The sequence below is a fragment of the Dreissena polymorpha genome, chromosome 6 (assembly GCF_020536995.1).
Source record: "Dreissena polymorpha isolate Duluth1 chromosome 6, UMN_Dpol_1.0, whole genome shotgun sequence".
NCBI lineage: Eukaryota > Metazoa > Mollusca > Bivalvia > Myida > Dreissenidae > Dreissena > Dreissena polymorpha.
This window is the reverse complement of record NC_068360.1, coordinates 31,802,942-31,821,979: the sequence shown is the minus strand read 5'-3', so window position 1 is coordinate 31,821,979 and position 19,038 is coordinate 31,802,942. Positions and strand designations below refer to the sequence as shown.

The 19,038-nt window shown below is 36.8% G+C and overlaps 3 protein-coding genes across 9 annotated transcripts in view; 1 reads left to right on the top strand and 2 right to left on the bottom strand.

Moving 5' to 3' along the window:
• Positions 1-4,630, top strand: part of LOC127836634 (stress response protein NhaX-like) — a 13,147-nt gene extending 8,517 nt beyond the window's left edge. The window contains exon 4 of the mRNA XM_052363315.1: positions 2,058-4,630. Coding sequence (XP_052219275.1) covers positions 2,058-2,264 — 207 coding nt within the window. The 3' untranslated portion in view covers positions 2,265-4,630. The remainder of the gene's footprint in view (positions 1-2,057) is intronic.
• Positions 1-19,038, bottom strand: part of LOC127836628 (transcriptional coactivator YAP1-like) — a 205,999-nt gene that overhangs the window by 40,574 nt on the left and 146,387 nt on the right. The window lies entirely within an intron of this gene.
• The window catches only part of LOC127836636 (uncharacterized), a 255,189-nt gene that overhangs the window by 172,259 nt on the left and 63,892 nt on the right, over positions 1-19,038 (bottom strand). The window lies entirely within an intron of this gene.

The window sequence follows — 19,038 nt, the reverse complement described above, 5'->3', positions numbered from 1 at the left end:
ATGATTTGCTGACGGTTATATAACTTGGGACCATGGTTTATCAAACCGCTTCATTGATATCTGTATGATTGGTATATAATATATATTTTTATATCAGTTCAACAGGAAGTTCGTATGTCAGTCGATGATAGAATGAATACTCGGAATCAACTATAAATTAATCATTTTTAATAAAATCGAAACAGATTCAACAATCAAAACAATTGGATACCATGATGTAATATATTTTGAACACAAACTGCAACACAAACAGCAAAAAACATGTTTTACAAATATTAAGCGCAAGTGCTTATGACATCATTATAAACTCGTCAAAAATCATATTCTTTCCCGCTTAAAATGCAGCTTTTTCGCGATTTTTTTCCATTATTTCTCTTAAATCGGGACGTAGAGGTATGATAAACAGATAAACAGATATTCTTAAGATTATGATTATTTCTTAAGATTATGTCATAGATATGTGTTTCAATTTCTCGTTTTAATCGACACAGATGTAAGACGATTGTCGTACTTTTAAATAACGTGTACGTTTATATAGTTTGTCACTCGAGAGCAAAGCCTAGGTCACCATATACAATCTTTAAAAAAAAACACTGGAAGTAACATTAACGTCTCCATCTTGATAACACAACGTCAGAATGGTAAGTTTGGCAATATAACAAGACAATATCTAGACCTAGTTTTAATCTTGGTCGAGTGGGTTCAACATGTGCATCACCATGTCTTTAACCGTTCACATTTAACTGTTCGTGTATCCAGGTGAGTGTGTAATGGCAATCATGGCCCTCTTGTTTTATAAACAACCTTTATACCCAGATCAATATGGATAATTGAGCACGAAGATTGCGATCAATATATAAAACCCTCACAACTTTTGATCTTACAACTTGTCTTGCAATAAAATGTGAATACTATCGAAATGCTGCGATCAGTAATGGGACTATTTTTGCACGATATTAACATAGATTAACACTTATATTTGTGTTACGTTGCTACAGACATATTCCGGAGGTATACCGGCGATTGCATAATACAGAACATTTGAGCTTGAAAAAGAAAGTATTCGTTTGAATAGGATAGTTTAGTTTTCATTAGACAATGCTCAAGCACTGTTTCCACAAAACTAATAAACTAAGAAGTCGCTTGGAGTAAATATCGACAATAAATGTTATGTTCTTTTTTATATTTATGTGTATGCCACATCATGTAATTATAACGGTCGATCTGCTAAGCTGTCTTATAAAGACATTGATGGATTTCGCATATGCGTATATCGGATATTAGATACTCTCATGTCATTATAAATAAAATACCATAATATAGAATTATTTTGATGTACACGTTAAAAATAGTACACGTGTGAGATGATTACACCCAGTTCTTGGAAATGCCTTTTCTTGCACGATTCGAACTCACGCATATAAAGTCTCGCCCTTTTGTGAATCATGCCCACACTGTTTAATGTTCTAATGCTCGCTAATCGTTGAAAGACAAATTGTGCGTTTGTCGAAGTGATGACAACGCACAATTATGTCCTGAGAAGTATCAAATTACGTTAATTTTCATGGCGTAAGAACAACTAATCCTTGGGTTTTGACAACGTAATTCGAAAATATTCCAACAGCAAAATTGCGCATGCGCGTTATGACATGCACCGTTTGTAATTGTCTTTATAGCGTTTATTTGTTTCATTGTATAGTGCCCAAAGTAAAAGCTACATCGATGAGCATTTGCGTTAAAGCACAAATAGTATGTCTTTTTTCATGGTAATATCAATGTCAAAACAATGACATAACGATACGTTTTATGCGTGATTGAAAATAAGTTGTTTCCGCCTGTTGACCGTCGATACCTGCTAAGAAATCTCTTAAAACGCACGCTTAAGTCTCAAACTATATAAACATATCGAATGTAAATTAACATAAATCGGTACACAATCAACTGACTATAAAGTTATATAAAGAGCGGGCTAATAGAACAATACAATTTATATTGCCAAGAATGTGTACTTGCGATTATTATGATTTTCCATAATGCCTTTAACACTGATTTGCTAGATCCAGGGCTCTGTCAAGCAGATGGGTGGCGATCCTGGCCACCAGCTGATAGAGGCTGTGGTACAGGAGGGCGCTGATTTCATCATCACCGGAAATCGTGGCCTGGGGACGCTGAGGCGGACCTTCCTGGGAAGCGTCAGCGACTATGTGGTCCACCATTCGCCAGTTCCGGTCATGGTGTGCCGCCTGCCGCATTCGCATCACTAGCCCATTAATTCGTCAGAGAAGTCGATCATGATGACACTTACTAGCTCATATGATGCAAGTGCCTTTGTATCGAGTTTTAGTCGACGTTTCAGACATTTTAAAGATGTTAAATTCTAGAAACACGTTTTTTGTCTACGAATGTTAAGCTTGTATCAAGTGTGATAGTGAATATTGTGTTCGTTTTTAGTTTGTGTTAGTTAGTCACTGAATAAAACGTATGAGTGTGAATAGTTGGCTTAAAATAATTTCTGATGAATAAGCACATTTTTTAGATGGTGCGTTGTTATGTATATAACTGTTAATGTTTGCATTTAAGTCATTAATTTGCTCGTGTTTGATGTTTTATGACAATATATATCCATCTCAATAATTGTTGTTTATCCGAATGCATATACTGTCATGCTTAACCGATAACAGTACAAGTTGTTAATGATGATAACGAACGTTGCAATTTTGTAGCAATTTTCACCTACATAAAAAGAGCTATCAGGCAATCGGTATTTGATTTAGTGATTTGAAATGGTGTTACACGATTGGGGATGTGGACCTCTTGCAAATTATAAAATAGTTTGATGTTATTCCATGCATGAACCACGGAAAAAACGTAACTACTTTGTAAGCCCCACTGAAGGTGATGTGTCTTTCAAAATAAAAATAAACAATTAGAACAGGTATTTAAAGGACCGTAAAAGGTGACGATCCGTTATTATACAGATTTTAAAAGATTTTGTGCATATTTTATTTATAAAGGTTATACAAAAATAATACATATATGCTATTGGACATTACCATAAAATAATGAGAAATACAACTTGTTTTGAGCTCAAAATACAGTGTCCTCCAAGTCAATTGTGTTTACAAACAATCAGTTTATTACATCGCTGTTAACTCAATCATGCCGAGCGATTCCGAGCCGGTTTTCCGATAACAAATTTTGAATGGTCCGCACAAGACATTGTGTATCACGTGAGCAGGTCAAGGGTGAAGAGGCAAGACATTCAAAACAAAAATATCATACCGAACTCATGTTCTCTTTCTTTGTTTACGATGATATTTTGTTGTTTGTACTACGTCATCAATTTATTCGTACTTTACGAAAGAAGCCGAGAAACATCGGAGATAGCAAAAATGTACGGAAATTGAAAAGTTGTAAACATTTCTTCAAATTATGAAATGGGTATATCTTACATAATTCTTGACAACGTTGCAATTAAGCTGTGTTATTATCTTTTTTTATTCAAGAGTAACTGAAATCCGGTAAAAATTAGACCAGTGTATATGCATAATAGTTGGATTTGTTACCTTTTACCAGCCTTTAAATGAGTGGCAAAATTGTATTGTTAAGGTTAAATCTTTACTACTCCCTGAAATGTATTTAATTTTGTGCACGAGTTTTGACATTTTTAAACTGTTCTCCGCACCAACGTGTAAACACTGGCTTTGTTTATATGCTAATAATTAGTGTATTCATAAGCACCATTCGTTGCATGAACCGTTCCACTTTTCATGAATCCTTTTGTTAAGCATTTTACTTATAAAATACATCCGTTATTCAAAATATTACAAAGTACAATTCACGTTTTTGGGTAAGTTCCCATCTAATATTATGACACTGTTTGTAAAAAAGTAAAATTCTGTTATTATGATGTATGATTTTTCAAATTGTTGCATCAATATTTTTTTCAATTTTATTCGAATCGAGGTTTATTTGACGATCCCCAAAATCAACACGTTTAATTTACAACACAAAATAAATGACATGCATTTCCTGTAATTCATTTGCGACATATACAAACCAACAAAGTTGTTGCTACTGCGACTTAACAGCGTGTGTTTGTGCTCAATTGTAGTTAAATTCGATACATTTTACATGAAAAGTTCTTAGGCATCGTAGCGTAAGTCATAGCGTTCGATTTTGGGTTGTTGGTCTGTTAATGAACAACGAAGGTGAGTTCTGACAAGAAGGTCTTTATCACGAGGTAACACTTTCAATATGGTGAACATACGCTCATGTATTGCTTTTTCATTTAAACAAATATAATAGTTACTATGATTGAAGTGTGTTTTTATTTTTCAATTGTGTTTTTTTGATGGTTTATAATCAAACATTCAGTTCTTTCGATTATAATATTAAACTGATCTGTATTGATGCCGCGGTAATAGTCTTTTTTAAAAAGGTGTAATATCATCGTTCAAGTAATGTGTGCGCATTCGTTTGATTTATGTGTTCAATAATATTGGTACATCGTTGACGTTTTATGGTCTTCACCATATTGCTAATTTGCAATGAAGTCACACAGTGTCATATAATGAAAGAAAATACAATTGAATATGTCTTCTTACAAATAAATAGTATCACAATAATAGTTAGTGTAGTTTCTTTGACGTTTTCCAATGATCAAGTGTATCAACAGTATCTTACACTGCATGGTATTTACAATAGCAAAAGTCGTGATCGATCTTGTGTTAAAGTAAGCGTGTCATACTGCCGTTGAAAATAACGCAGTCATGTGATATTTTCAAAGTTTAAATGTCCCTCCGATCCTGAGGCAACATTATGTGAGGCCCGTATAAAGGCCAATCTCTCCTACCTGATTAACGTACTAGACTTATACAAGTTGGGACTAATTTTGAATTATATGTGCAAATTCAAGCTATTTATTCATTTTTACTAAAATTCATTAAAGTTTGGCGTAACATGATGCTGTGGGGAAGAGCCTTAGTTCCCGGAAAAAAAAACACAACCTGTCCGGTATGGTGACCACCTCCCAAGCTACCATACGTCGTAAATGGGGATTGAACTTGGGTTGTGTAGGTGAGCAGCGCGTATACCAACCCTTGCGCATAGCGGACAGCCACGAAACGGATGACGTTTGTGCACGTTCTATACAGACGACAATGTTCTAAAGGGATTTGTTACGTGATATGTAGATGACTATTTTCTTAATAGATTAAGACGTATTTGTCACTTAAGAAAACAATATTATTAGTAGGAGATTGGCCATAAAAATATTGGAACAATCATAGATATAGTTACAAAGCACACAACAGAATAACAACATTGACGTTAGGAGTACAAAAAATGTTGGTGCGCTTTAAACCGTTTACCGTTGTTCTCATTTGACCTCTAGGTCAGTTATGACTGTATATCTTTTTGCACAATAACGGTGCTATTTGTTGTTCATGATAGTCATTAACAAGAGTTTTAAGTTTGTGTGCGCCATTCGTGAAATGTTTAAGAACTAATCATCACTCACTCCAGTAACTTAATAAATCGTAAGTTGACTGAATTAGATATTCTCTGATGTATTCCTTCTTACTGTATAACAAGCAATTATTTAAAGAAAAATATAGCTAAGAGTTCTGAAATTGTGTTGTTGCAAATTTATTATTCTACATTCAGCAGGGCATGCCTATTCCGTGGACGAGGATTATTAACCGCACAGTTTTACCTCGACAACAGATCTGGACACTGTCTCTTAAACATGCAAATATAGCTCTATGTTATAATATATGTGATTAGCGAATTAACTCGCACATAATACGGTGTCAGGCTTTTTTATCAATTAAAGATCAATTTCCAAATGAAGCTTTCCCTGTGGTAAGCTTGTACAGATTATTCGCAACTTTATAGTATTTAACTATTAATCATGTTTCAGACTTGTAAGTTCAAGCATTACCGACATACTGAACGTTTTTGGAAGTTCCCAACTTAATACAAATGCTGAAATAAAGCAACATACCAGAAACACAATGATCCTATTTCATATTATGAGCTTTGAAATTCGGGAAACCTAAAATATCAAATTCGTTCCAATATTAGTTCTTAATGTTTAAAGGTCGTGGTGGAATTAAGTTACTTGGCACTTTGCAATACAGCGGTATTACTTTTCATTCATGTAAGATCATATCTTGTTATGGAATAGCTGTTTCACAACAACTCGTTCTGTTTTCTTACCCCGTTTAGCCCTTTCCATTTCAGAAGGTAGGTGCTTTAGATATTTCCTGGTGGAAACCCATCCCAACACTTTGCACTCAAAAACGAATTAATAGAATTGATACCTACAAACTATCGGAACGTGAAAGGATCTTTCAAATACATATTAACTCAATGCACATACATATATATATTTGAAAATCCATCACTTGTTTGTTCTTAGAGCATACATTATGAAATATATTATTTACCAGAATATTTTCCTTTGACCCTACAAAGCATGCATTGTTTTTTTTGTAATAGAATTGATAAATAAACAAACATTCCTTCAGCAGACATTTACTGCGTTATGTTTGTATTGATCGTTTAAAATCGATTTCATGTTTATTGTCGCGTATTTTCTCGTAAAACGCCTTAGGAAGAGCGAAAATCAATTGAATTAGTCGATAGATTTTATTAGAAATCCATTTAGTCATTCAAACATTTTTTTTTGTTTATGTTGGCCGTTTTAAACTGTCTGTTTGTTGTTAGCGGTGTAAATCACTATGTACTCGATTATTAAACTGAAATTACGTAGAAATGAAACAATCCTTTCGGCGATCGATAACGTTTTAAATAATATTGAAGGGAATAAAAAATAATTTAAATGATAATTGTAAATATGTTCTAAATAAGTTATGAATATTACATTTATTTTGGGATATTTTAATTTGCTCTGTAATCCGATGCGATAGTCGAGTATGCATTCCTTTCTAACTTCCAAAAATGCCTTCATAAGATGTTGTTGTATAATGCAGTTGGTTTATTTGCCTGAATGTAAGTTATACAAGAAGGAATTGATATTTGTACAACCTACGTTTAAAAGAACGTACGTTTGCAGCATCTCTTTATGAAGGTGCATATCATTTTAATGGGCGCGTTTAAAAAGGTTTATTGACACTTCAAGTTTCTTTAATTTACATCAATGTCATGCATAGTGTATCTTTGGAAATACATGCAAGATAATATATGACAACCATACAACTTAACCGAAATACGTTATCATACAGTTGCATGCATTAATTATTCATTACAAAAAACATGATATCACCTCATAAACAAATACGAAACATGATAATATTTAGATGATAATAACTTATTAACTCGCACTTGTTTTGTATTCATACGTAAATTACAAATATACACAATGTGTATTGTTCTACTATTAAGCCTATCAGACCGCGTTTCTTTTCGTATACGGAACTATCTTATTGAATGTTTTGAATTGCAGCCAAATAAAGGTTATTGTTCATACAATTTCTACTCTTAGTTCCTGTCCATTATACATGAAACATATGAGGCCAGTTGTCACAATGAAACACGTCATTGTTTCATCGCTTCTAAATTCATACCGTCATACGATACACTTTTAATGTTCTGGGCTACATTGATTTTTGACGCCATCGTGTCACCGCTTCCATATGACGACTACACTTTCACTGTTAAAAGCTATATGCATAGGTCATCGGGTTTATAGCGTTAAACTTTATTAAAATTTTCTTTCTGACGGGCGTTTCTTGTTTGATTGTTTGATTTTTTAGCAGTCACATAAACAACATGTAATAGAGATCTTTACACCCATTATTGCTGCTTCTTCCAATATTTGCGCGATGATGATCTGAAATACTAACTTTACGATGCTATATTCTTTAATCTTTTTATAAAAAGAAGGGATGTAATTGACACTTGTTCGTAATTTCATTTCATCGTTCCTCAAAAAGGTGCAATTTTGTTGCTCTGGTCTCTTTCCTACCATTGCGTAATTAAATGGAAACTAAATCGAATGCGTGTTAATTCTCTTTTATTATTGTTTAATATGACTTGCAATGCTATGAGGTTAAATGTTATTTACACTTACATGTATATGTATCATGACTATTGCTGGGCCAAAAGTGAGGTTTAGCGCTATAAAACCGGTTTAAACCACCAATTCTTTGCATTGACCGTTCCAAGGCGGTGAAAACAGCTTTATTCTTATGTGTGTTTATGTAGTTTTGTATTTTACTGTTTTGTACTGTTTTGGCAATTTATCACTTGCCTTAAATAAAGGACCAACTCATTGTATATAATGAGAATGCAATACTGCTCCAGCAGCTAGAGTTTCACATCTTTATATTGTCTAAATGCCAACAAACATACAACATTTTCGATTGCGTTTTGACATCAAAGCAGAAATAACGACAAATGTATTGTGTTTTCTTGAACAGCATGTGTACGTTGACGTCTGAACAATTCACTTTAACTCCGCGAATTTCTTTGCGTAAGGAAACATTTGCCTAAAGATTGCTTAATAAATTTACCGATTAAAACTGACGCATAGTAGACTGATCTAACCATCAACACATGTATTGATTTGTATTTGATATATGTGTGTTTATTTCATTTTGATATATATTTTAAACATCATTCATAAACCATTCTGTTTAAACTTAACTAAAAAACTAAAAATATCAAACTAAATAGGAATGCAACCATTTGATGATGAAATTGATGAAGCGAAACATCATGGATTATTGGGAGAATCATTAGTGCGGCAAATCATAACCTTATAAATACAGCCCATGAACTCAACACAAACTGAAATCATTAGAACATTAATAAATTCATTAAATAAATTAACGTTATGAGCTTAAGCATGCTCTGTTCATGCAAAGGTATATAAAGTAACCCTCTGTATCTCAGGTTGATTTTGATAAGGGATTTTTTTATATAAAAGTATTCAATAAATCACAATATATACACGATCTTATAGGACAATTATATATTACAAGTGATTATAACACACTTATATATTACACGTGTTATGTTGACGATGAAACGGTTAAAAAAACAGTGCTTCTATTTATTCCTTTAGAGTTTGGCATTACATATGTAGATTCCACATTCATGATTAAGATTTGCTCTCCAACAAGACCAATCACTTTAGTCAACAGATTTAGTGCATAATTTACACAATAGTATTCAAGGTTTAAACGACGAAAACAGAAATTATGAATGTTGCGAAATGCGATGCATCTGTTGCTTTGTCAGCTCAAGAATTTGAACGACGATGTTTGTTTTGTATAAGCTGTTAAATGGCTTCCATCTATTTATGACTGCAACTGATATGTCTAGAGCAGTGTTCGAAATTAACACTAGCCCGATAGCCCGGGGCTAGTTGATCTCGTTTCGGGCTACTGAAATTCCCTAGGTACGAGCCTGATAGGGCTAATGATTTTTCCAACTTTTGAAAATTAAAAATGCTCAAAAATATTATGTTCATCCATCGTTTCAACCATATCTAGTGTTTATTTAGTGTCGTATCGCGTTTCCCAACCCTCCCGATTATGTTGACATGACGAGAGTTTGAATGAAGATTTTTTTTATACCGTGCGTTTAAAATGCGGATCTACCCAGGTTGTTCAATATGCTGTACTTTCAGAAAATCGTACAATTCTACGAATGTTTTAAATGTCCACCATCTTGAATTTTGAATGATCTATTGGCGAATTAAAGCATTGCAATATAATATTTTAAAAGAATATGTCAATCAAATAATATATTGATTGTCTTTTTGCTTGGTTACTTTTTACTGTTTTTCATTTTCGGCAGTCAAACGTTATGCATATTTTATTTCATGGCAAAAGACGTATCTTGATATGTTTTCGGACAGCAGTGATTTCAATTGAAGCAAAATTCTGAATTTTGATGCAAGCAAGTTGCAATTTTCTCTTTTTTGACTCCTGCAAAAAATTAGCCTTGCATCATTTTGACACATTTGTTTTCCACAATCCAACTTGAAAAAAGGACCAGAAATGATCTTTAATGGAAATAATCAAGCTTTTGTGAAATTGTTTAAATCATTATTATGATAAATAAGCTTATACAAAACCTAACACATGTATTTAGGAACATTTCAAGTAACTTCAGTTTTTTGACGTTAATAATTTATATTTGACCCCTCATAATTTTGAGACCGTGGGTCATTTTGACTTCTGGTTTTCAAAATCTATTGAAATCTCTGGTATGTCGTTTCCGGATACGGTATTATCTGTCGATTTTAACTTATTTTCGACGTTATTGATAAAAAACATATATAATGATGAATACACATGCGGTGTTACGGACCGTCTGGTTGATATTTTTTCACATTGTACTCACCAGAATCGAACATAGAAAGACTATAAAAGAAGAACAATTAATTATTTGAAGGAGACACTGCCCTCTATTCGCATTATCATACGGCCTCAGACTATCGGCTTAATATTTCTGATTTCAAAGTTGGGACAATTGACACCTAAAATAATTTACAGACTGGATATAAATTAACATTTGCATCTTGACTGCATGTTAGGTATTGATTGACGAGTACCTTCATACAAATGTACATAAATATTATAATCGCATTGCGTCATTGAAAATTATAACAACATGTCTAGTTAATTGGGATGAACTGTTATTTGCAATCCTTATCAATTACACCCTACCTGCAATAAAAAAAACTATCCAGAACTGTCAAAAACATATACGTTTTTTCAACTTTTGATAAACAGTTCGGGCTAGTAAACTTTGGTTCGGGCTAGTGAAAAATATCATCTGGTAGCCCGAACGGGCTAGTGGTTTCAAAAGTGAAATTCGCACACTGTCCAGCAGTATTTCCATACCAGCCATCAAAAGCTGACCCATTATAAAAATCATTCAATGATCGCACACAAGTGTGTCTACATTGAGATGTTCTATGTGGATCCCTTCAAAGAGCTAAAACTCTATAACCGAGTCATTCGTAGACAGATAAACAGCACAGGTATGGACATAAAACATTTTTTAATCGGTTAGAATACCTATTGTTATCGAAAAAGTCTGGTAAACACCATGTATCGCGTCTTTCTATCCGCGCGTATAAAATCTAAACAAACAAATCCATTTTGACTCTGGGGAACCATATGATGACGTCACAGATTTTGTAACACAAAATACGCCTAACCAATTAAAATGCCAGTAGCAAACGTATTGCTTTATTGATTGACGACAGAGGACTCCCAAGATTTCCGTAAAAATAAACATTCGGGTTGTTTATTTACACATCGGAGTGAAAAAACAAAACAATTGATAGTGTATGAATTACGATAAAAGCTATCGTTATCGAATCATGAATGTTTATTGAACCGGAAATAATCCTTTAAATTGCACAAAGTTATGTGTTTCTTGTGTTTCTGCTGATTGAAACGATTTGTAAAGCGAAGCTAATTCGTACACACTTGTGTCCGACCAGAAATCGAACATTGATGGTCAACTTCTGAGGGCTGGTATCGAAATACTGCTGCAATTATTGTACTGATGTTAATTTTTCCTTATAAATTATATTGTTAGCTTTCAAAAACACCCTGCATGTAGTAGACGTCTTGTCTATTAGTTCATTTCCATCGAAACCCGAACATTTCGACAAAAGTTCTTTACTGTTGCGATATTCTTCATTTTGCTCAATTTGAGCAATTACTCATTTTCCCACAATCATTTCACAAATCGTAACCAACAAACACGTGAAACCACGTTTATGTAATGTAAAGTGCGAAAGTCCGGCAATTTGTTATACGCATTCACGAGTACTCATAATTCGAGAAACAATGAATGTACACTTTCAGGACAATATTCAAGTACAAAGCAAACCCGTGATTTCGGTTCAAATTTGGGCAAACGTCAACGTAGTTTTGACGTCGGGCCGACGTAGAGCCGACGTTAAATGCTTTCTTGGTACTAGGGCTATGAAAAGGCACCTTGCCGAGAGACACCACACAATAAATCCCAGTCTAAGATTTGGGACGCTAATCGTTCAAATGTGTTGGATCATCCCCCCCCCCATCCTAAACGTCATTGGATTGGATTGGATTGGGGTTATACACCGTTTTTAACATTATTTTACGTATATCCCGACTGTCAGTCCACCTTTCTATGTGCCTGGTATTTCAACACAGGTTCTGCACAATATTCGTCAAAACCACTGACTGCCTTCTCACAATAATTGTTCAGTGGTGTGAGATGAATGAATCACGTCACACTGACTTTATAAAATGTCGGCAATAATAATTGGTGAGTTAGGGTTCGAACCAACAACCCTGTGTTCCAAGTGGAACACGCTACCGACTGAGACATTTAGGCCCGGCACGTCGACGACGATGTACAAACAAATTAGTTCTTTGATATGTTTTATTAGTGACAAATAGTATATGCTTAGTAAAAATCTAAACAAATATATTGATACGATTGATAGATTGACAAGAAATGTGAAATGACAAGTCTAAGAGATAAATCTGAATGCACAGTCTTTGCAGTTTCTAATAGATCCTTTTGCTTATCCATAAGCTAAAAATGTCTCAGTGCACCTGTCTTGTCTTTACCCTTGCCATAATACAGCAGACGACATTGAAATACAGTTGACTCTCGTTATTTCAAAGCCGGATAATCGAACAATTGGATATCTCGAAATAAATGGTAAGTACTTTCTATCAAATATATCAAATTATATTATTTGATTTTGGAAGATCCCCTTCTTAATGGTCGCCTTATAGACAGAAGGTCCATCTTCCAAATAGGCCACAGCACCGAATTCATCTAGTCGGATGTATGAAACACTTCCAGAAGATTTTCGTTTCCTGGATTTCGCAGATGATTCACATTCCAACTACCAACCCTTAATCCATGAAGAAATCCCAGGAGATCTACCTGCAGCCCACTTTGTTACAAGATATTTTGCATAGGACGCAGTGGCGCTGTTGGGGTTTTCAACTTCATGACACTTGATGAATGAAGCTGGCTCCGTAGAGAAGTAGAAGGCCACCTTATTGCTAAAAAGGTCATTTGGTGCTACTCGGAGCTCAATGGGGTGTTTTTTCTTCGCGTGGTAGCGTAAATCACCAGAACGGCTGAAGAGTTTGGGTCGATGATTAACAAAGAAGGGGCAGATGAGTTGATATCCAAATTGGCTTGTGTTCTGCAAGTACACAAGGGAAATACCTTACTGATGAGCTGATATGCTTTAACGTAGAATCTAATCATTCTCTGGAGTAAATCGCAATCGGGTAATCAAGCCAACTTAATTACTCAGCGTATGGTGCGCACCATTCATCATAGACTTCAATCTTCATTTTAGCATCATCATTTGTATCGGTTTCAAATTATCATATTGCAGGATTCATGCAAATTTCAGAAGTTTGACATCGAGTGTTTGTAACCACAGCAAAGATAAAAAAAATAATGAAGTGCAGATTTAATTGTTGGAGGAAGTGGTGTGTGTGTGTGAAAATAACTATTTCGTGAGCTGTGTAAATTGTACTGATACATATCTACTTTGCGTTTAGAATCCACTTAGGGATTTCACTGCCGTGAAATCTCATTAACCTGTCAACATGGATTGGTTTAGCTTTGTGATTCTGGGACTTCTTTATAAGATAGACAAGATCGTCTATCTTTTCTACTACAAGATATGGCCCTTGCCATTGTGGACGTAGTTTACTGCATACACCTGGTTTGCGTGTGGAATCCAGCAACCAGACAGGATCACCAACCCTGAATTGCCTAGTTTTTGCGAGAAGGTCATAATGTCGCTTGCGGTAGACCACCTTTTTCGCAAGAACTTTACGAGCAACATCATGGATGTGTTCCAAATTTGCACGTAGTTCTGACACATAATCGTCAGGAATAGGATTTTCGTTTGTACCAGACTCTGGTGGCAGTCCAATGCATGCCTGCAAAGGCAATGTGATTTCCCTACCAAAAACCATTTTATTTGGAGACTGTCCGGTGCTAGTGTTGATGGAAGACCAGTAAGCCATGAGCACTTGTGCCAGAAACTGGTCCCAAGTTCGTTGGTTTGAGTCAGAGTACATGGTGAGCATGGTACCTAGAGTGCGGTTAAAGCGCTCAATCATTCCATTGGACTGCGGATGCAATGGAGTGGACAGAGTATGCCTGATTCCCAACAAGTCGCACATGTTTTTGAAAAGAGATGAGGTAAAACAACTACCCTGATCCGAATGTATTGATAGAGGGACTCCAAATCGCGAAACATAATTGTCGACAAATGCTTTTGCAATAGTTTTTGGCTTCTTGATTTGGTATCGCAATGGCTTTAGTCCACCGTGTAAAGCAGTCGCATATCACACGGAAAAATGCATTATTAGATTCAGACCTGGGAAGCGGCCCATATATGTCCACAGCACTCCGCTCTAATGGGGCTAAGGTGTGATTCTGACCAGGGGTGACTTAGGCGGCTTAGATTTCTTGCGTGATACGCAATGTGTACACATCGCGCAGTACCTCTTAACGTCTTCTCGCATACTTGGCCAGAAGAAAGTTTGCCGAATCTTTCCTAGTGTCTTCTCGACACCCAAGTGCGCACCAGACGGAATGTCATAGAAGTAATAAAGTACATCTTCTCGTCTGTGAGACGGCACGACAATCTGATCCCATTTGTGAAGCTCATCCTCATGCCATGTGCGTACTAGGAAACCTCTACTAACGTTCAATCGGTCCCACATGCGCCAAAGGATTTTGACAGCAGATGCTTTGTCGCTGACGGCCTGCCATTGTGGCCTTGTCTCAGAACCTACAAGAGCTTGAATGAGGTATGCAATGCAAGGATCTCTCAGCTGCCCGGTTTTGATTTCTGTGGGTGACCATTTGCTCAGAGTAGCCATTGAAGGTTTGCATCCTTACTTTTTATTTGCTTTGGATCGTGTAACGGCCTTTAAGCGATCATTGTCATGCTTGTCTACTTCAGGGAGACAATTTTCAGTTGTAGCAGTTTGTTGCTCGGACACTTCATCACTGAGGCGTTGTTGCCGGGCACAATTACAGCACGGATTGCGTGAAAGGGCATCAGCATTCCTGTGCTGTGACCCACTACGGTGCGTAACCTCAAGGTTATACGTACCAAGCTCCTGTAGCCAGCGTGCAACTTGCCCAGTAGGATGTTTCTGGTTTTTCATCCAGCTTACCACTGCATTATCTGTCCGGACAAGGACTGGCTGTCCGTACAAATAGGAGTGAAGTGCTTTCAATGCATTAATTACTGCAAGCAACTCCTTCCGTGTAACACAGTATGCTTTTTCATGGGAGTTGAGAGCCTAACTGTAATATGCAATCACAGTTTCGGTCCCGTTTTGAATGTGTGAGAGGACAGCACCAGTTGCTATGTCACTGGCGTCAGTGTTCAGGACAAACTTGGAACCAGGAACCGGATAACCAAGAATTGGTGAGGAAGTTAGAGAAGTCTTTAGAGATTGGAATGACTCGTCGCATACTTGTGATCACTCAAATTTGAAGCTCTTATCCGAAACCTTGTGCAAAGGTTTCGCTTTAAGCGCAAAATCCTTGACAAAGCGCCTATAGTATGAGCAAAGTCCCAGAAAGCTCTTAACTTCCTTTGCATCTCTCGGCGTTGGCCATCTCAGCACTGCTTCAATCTTTGCTGGGTCCATCAGAAAAAGTCCCAGAGATACCATCCTCTGAGACAATGTGGCCAAGAAATTTTATTTTCTTTTGAAACAAGCTGCATTTTGAGGGCTTACATTTAAGGTTAGCATCAAGAAGCCTTTCGAAGATATGTTCGAGGCGGGCTAAACCTTCAGGCACAGTGGCACATGGAACCACAATGTCATCCATATATAGGAGGCACTCGTCCCATTGTAGACCTCTTAGAACGTTCTCCATCAGCCTTTCGAATGTAGATGGAGCATTTGCCAGTCCAAAACTCATTACTGTAAATTGGTACAGCCCCATAGTTGTTGCAAAAGCGGTCTTTTCTTTGTCAGCATCGCTCATACCGACCTGCCAGTAGCCGCTATTAAGATCGAGCGAGCTGAAATATTTGGCTCCAGAAAGTGAATCGATGCAATCGTCAACCCTTGGAAGCGGGTATGCATCTTTGATGGTGACGTCATTTAGGCGCCGATAGTCTATACAGAACCGTGGGGTGCCATCTTTCTTAGTTACTAGAACAACTGGAGAAGCCCATGCATTGCTTGACGGCTCTATGATGCCACGTTCAAGTATTTTGGTAACTTCTTCCTTTTCAAGTGCACGTTTGCAAAGTGGTAAACGCCTTGGCGGTTGCCGAATTGGTACAGCTTTACCAGTGTTGATGACATGTTTGACTAGTGAGGTTCGCCCGATGTCCTCTGAAGATTTGGAAAAAACAGGACTGTACTTACAGATTAAGTTTTGAAGATCAGATTTTTCCTGCTCATTTAGATGGACTGAACTTCGATCATACAGATCAGTAAGGTACTCTGGCAAAGTGTTACATTCAACTTGTTGAGTCACACGTGCAACACGATGTTGTTGCGTGTTCTCAAAGAAAGGTTTGCAGGTGCCAAGATACATTCGTTTGAAGATTGTGACAGGTTCTGAACCATAGTTAACAACATTAACTAGAACATTTTCTGAGTGTATTTAAAAAATACCGCTCATGGGGAAAACTTCCTTTTCAGCCATAACGTCAGGATCTGGTTCCACAAAACCAAGTGGTGCCATATATTCAGCAAGGGGAATATTGACTGGAACCCACATTCTTGAATGTGCAGGTATCTTGACCGTGTCACGAACCTTTACACGACATATTTGACTGGAGCCGCCCACAGTTTGCAGTGGTACAATATCGGACCCCATCACCAAACAGGACTTTCTGTAATTGATGTGGTCCACATTTTGTCGAAGAAAATCCTGACCTAGGATTCCATCTGAATCAATGTCACCAACCACAAAAGTAACATCGTAGCACCCCTTACCAAGCTGAACCACAAAGTCGACTTTGTCAAGGATTTTCATTTGTTGCCCACTCACTGTGTGAAAAGATTGAGAAACTGGGGTCATATAAAAATTGCCATATTGTTGGATGTATGCATGTGTTTGAGTTGAAATCAAGGACGTTGTCGCGCCACAATCAACAAGAAATCTAGCAGGCTTAGAAGCAACCATGCAAGTAACATAGAAACCATTGTCATAAGTGTGTGTATTCGCACCGGCTCGTGCAGAATGCATTGGAACAACGTTATCATAACAATATGTGGGTCTGTTAATAATCTGCACCGACTCTTGACCCTCAGAGTCGGTTGAAACTAGTTTTCCGACCTATTGTCGTTCATCTGACGACGAGATGAAGCGCCATCAAGAACATTGTGTTTCTTCGCAAACATGCGATTGGGCGGTTGTTGATTGTGGTGTAGTATTTTGGTGGTGTTTGTGAACCTGTTTCTCTCAGTCATTGTTCGGGCAATCGCGCCAGTAGTGATCATTGGCCTTGCAGCCAAAGCAACCATGTGACTAGGGCTTTTTATGACGAGAGTTCTGAAATGGTGGGCCTCTGGGACAGACCTTTTCTAATCTGTCCAGACGTGACTCGATGCGCTGAAGACACTTGCGCATATCAGTGTCAGAGTGTGTAGAGATCTCTTCACTGAGTGCCCTAACAAATGTTGAATGTTTTCCAAGAACTGCCTCGTATCGCTCAATAACATTAACAATATCTGCGATTGTGCGACAGCCATTATCAATGCACTGACACTGCATATCGGGTGAAACCTGTTTATAAAGTTGGTTGAGTGCTAGGCGCTCTTGTGAATGTATGTCCAGGTCCTGGTAGGCTCTCTGGGCCAACTGGCGTAGGTCATCCGCTAGAGCTGCAATTGATTCACCCCTTTGCCTGCACCGGCTTTCGAACTTCGATAGCCAAAGGTTTAGATGCTTGCTGTTACTGAAGCGTGAAGCAAGTCTTCTACAGAGCAGAAAATAATCCCTTTTTTCAGATTGGGACAAGCTCATGTAGAATGACCTTGCGGAGCCACGTAGGCAGCTGGCTAAGACGAGACATATAGATTTATCATCCCATCCAGAGAGCTCTGTACAGTCCTCAAAGTGTGACATGTACGCTTCAAAGTCACCGGAGCCCTCATAATTATCTGGCCTTATTTAAGAAGGATAAACTACTGGAATTGTAGGGGGAGCAAGATATAACGTAGTTGTAGCTGTACGTAGTAATAGTTGTATGTGACCTCGGTTTACTGATTTGTGTGATGAAATAAATTTAAACTGCTTTATCAATGTTGTTGTTTTTTTCTTTCTAGGCTGGGTTCGTATCACTCGGAAAATTATTTGAAAATAAATCCGCGCTTCTGACGCCAATCGTAATACTTAGACACTTCTAAGTTGTCAGGATAGAACAAACGACCGAGTAAAGGTTTAACAAATCTATTCAAATCGTAGATCGCGACTTAATAAGTTTGGTTTATGAATAAATAACTATAAGTATGATGAAGGTGCGCAGCATCACTGTTACTTGATTAATAGTGTAAATAACTTAAAAGAATACTTAAGAGTTTACAGAACTATTCCCTACCATTATGATGGCTTTAGCTTAAGCTGGTAGGTTTCCGACTTTGAATGACATGGATTTTGAGTCATTGACCGAGGTGAAGAATCCGTGATGCTGCGCTCTATTTATAGTGAAGATGCTTTAGGATTCCGAAACTTAGGCGTCTCAACAAATCAACGTGCACTATGGAATTCCTTAACCAATAAAACAAGTTTACAAAGAGCCATTTTCCTAAACAGCATTTCGGAATCCTAAATCAACAAAGTAAGTCAATAATATGATTTGTTACATTATAAAAAGCAATATGTATTAAAACACATTACATTAATACATAATATCAGGCAGAAATGTTCTGCATTAAAAGTCTGTTTAACATTTTAATAATACAATGGAAACATGAAACTATACAATGCATAGGCTTTCTATGCGTAAAAAAAATAGTTCCAAAGCAT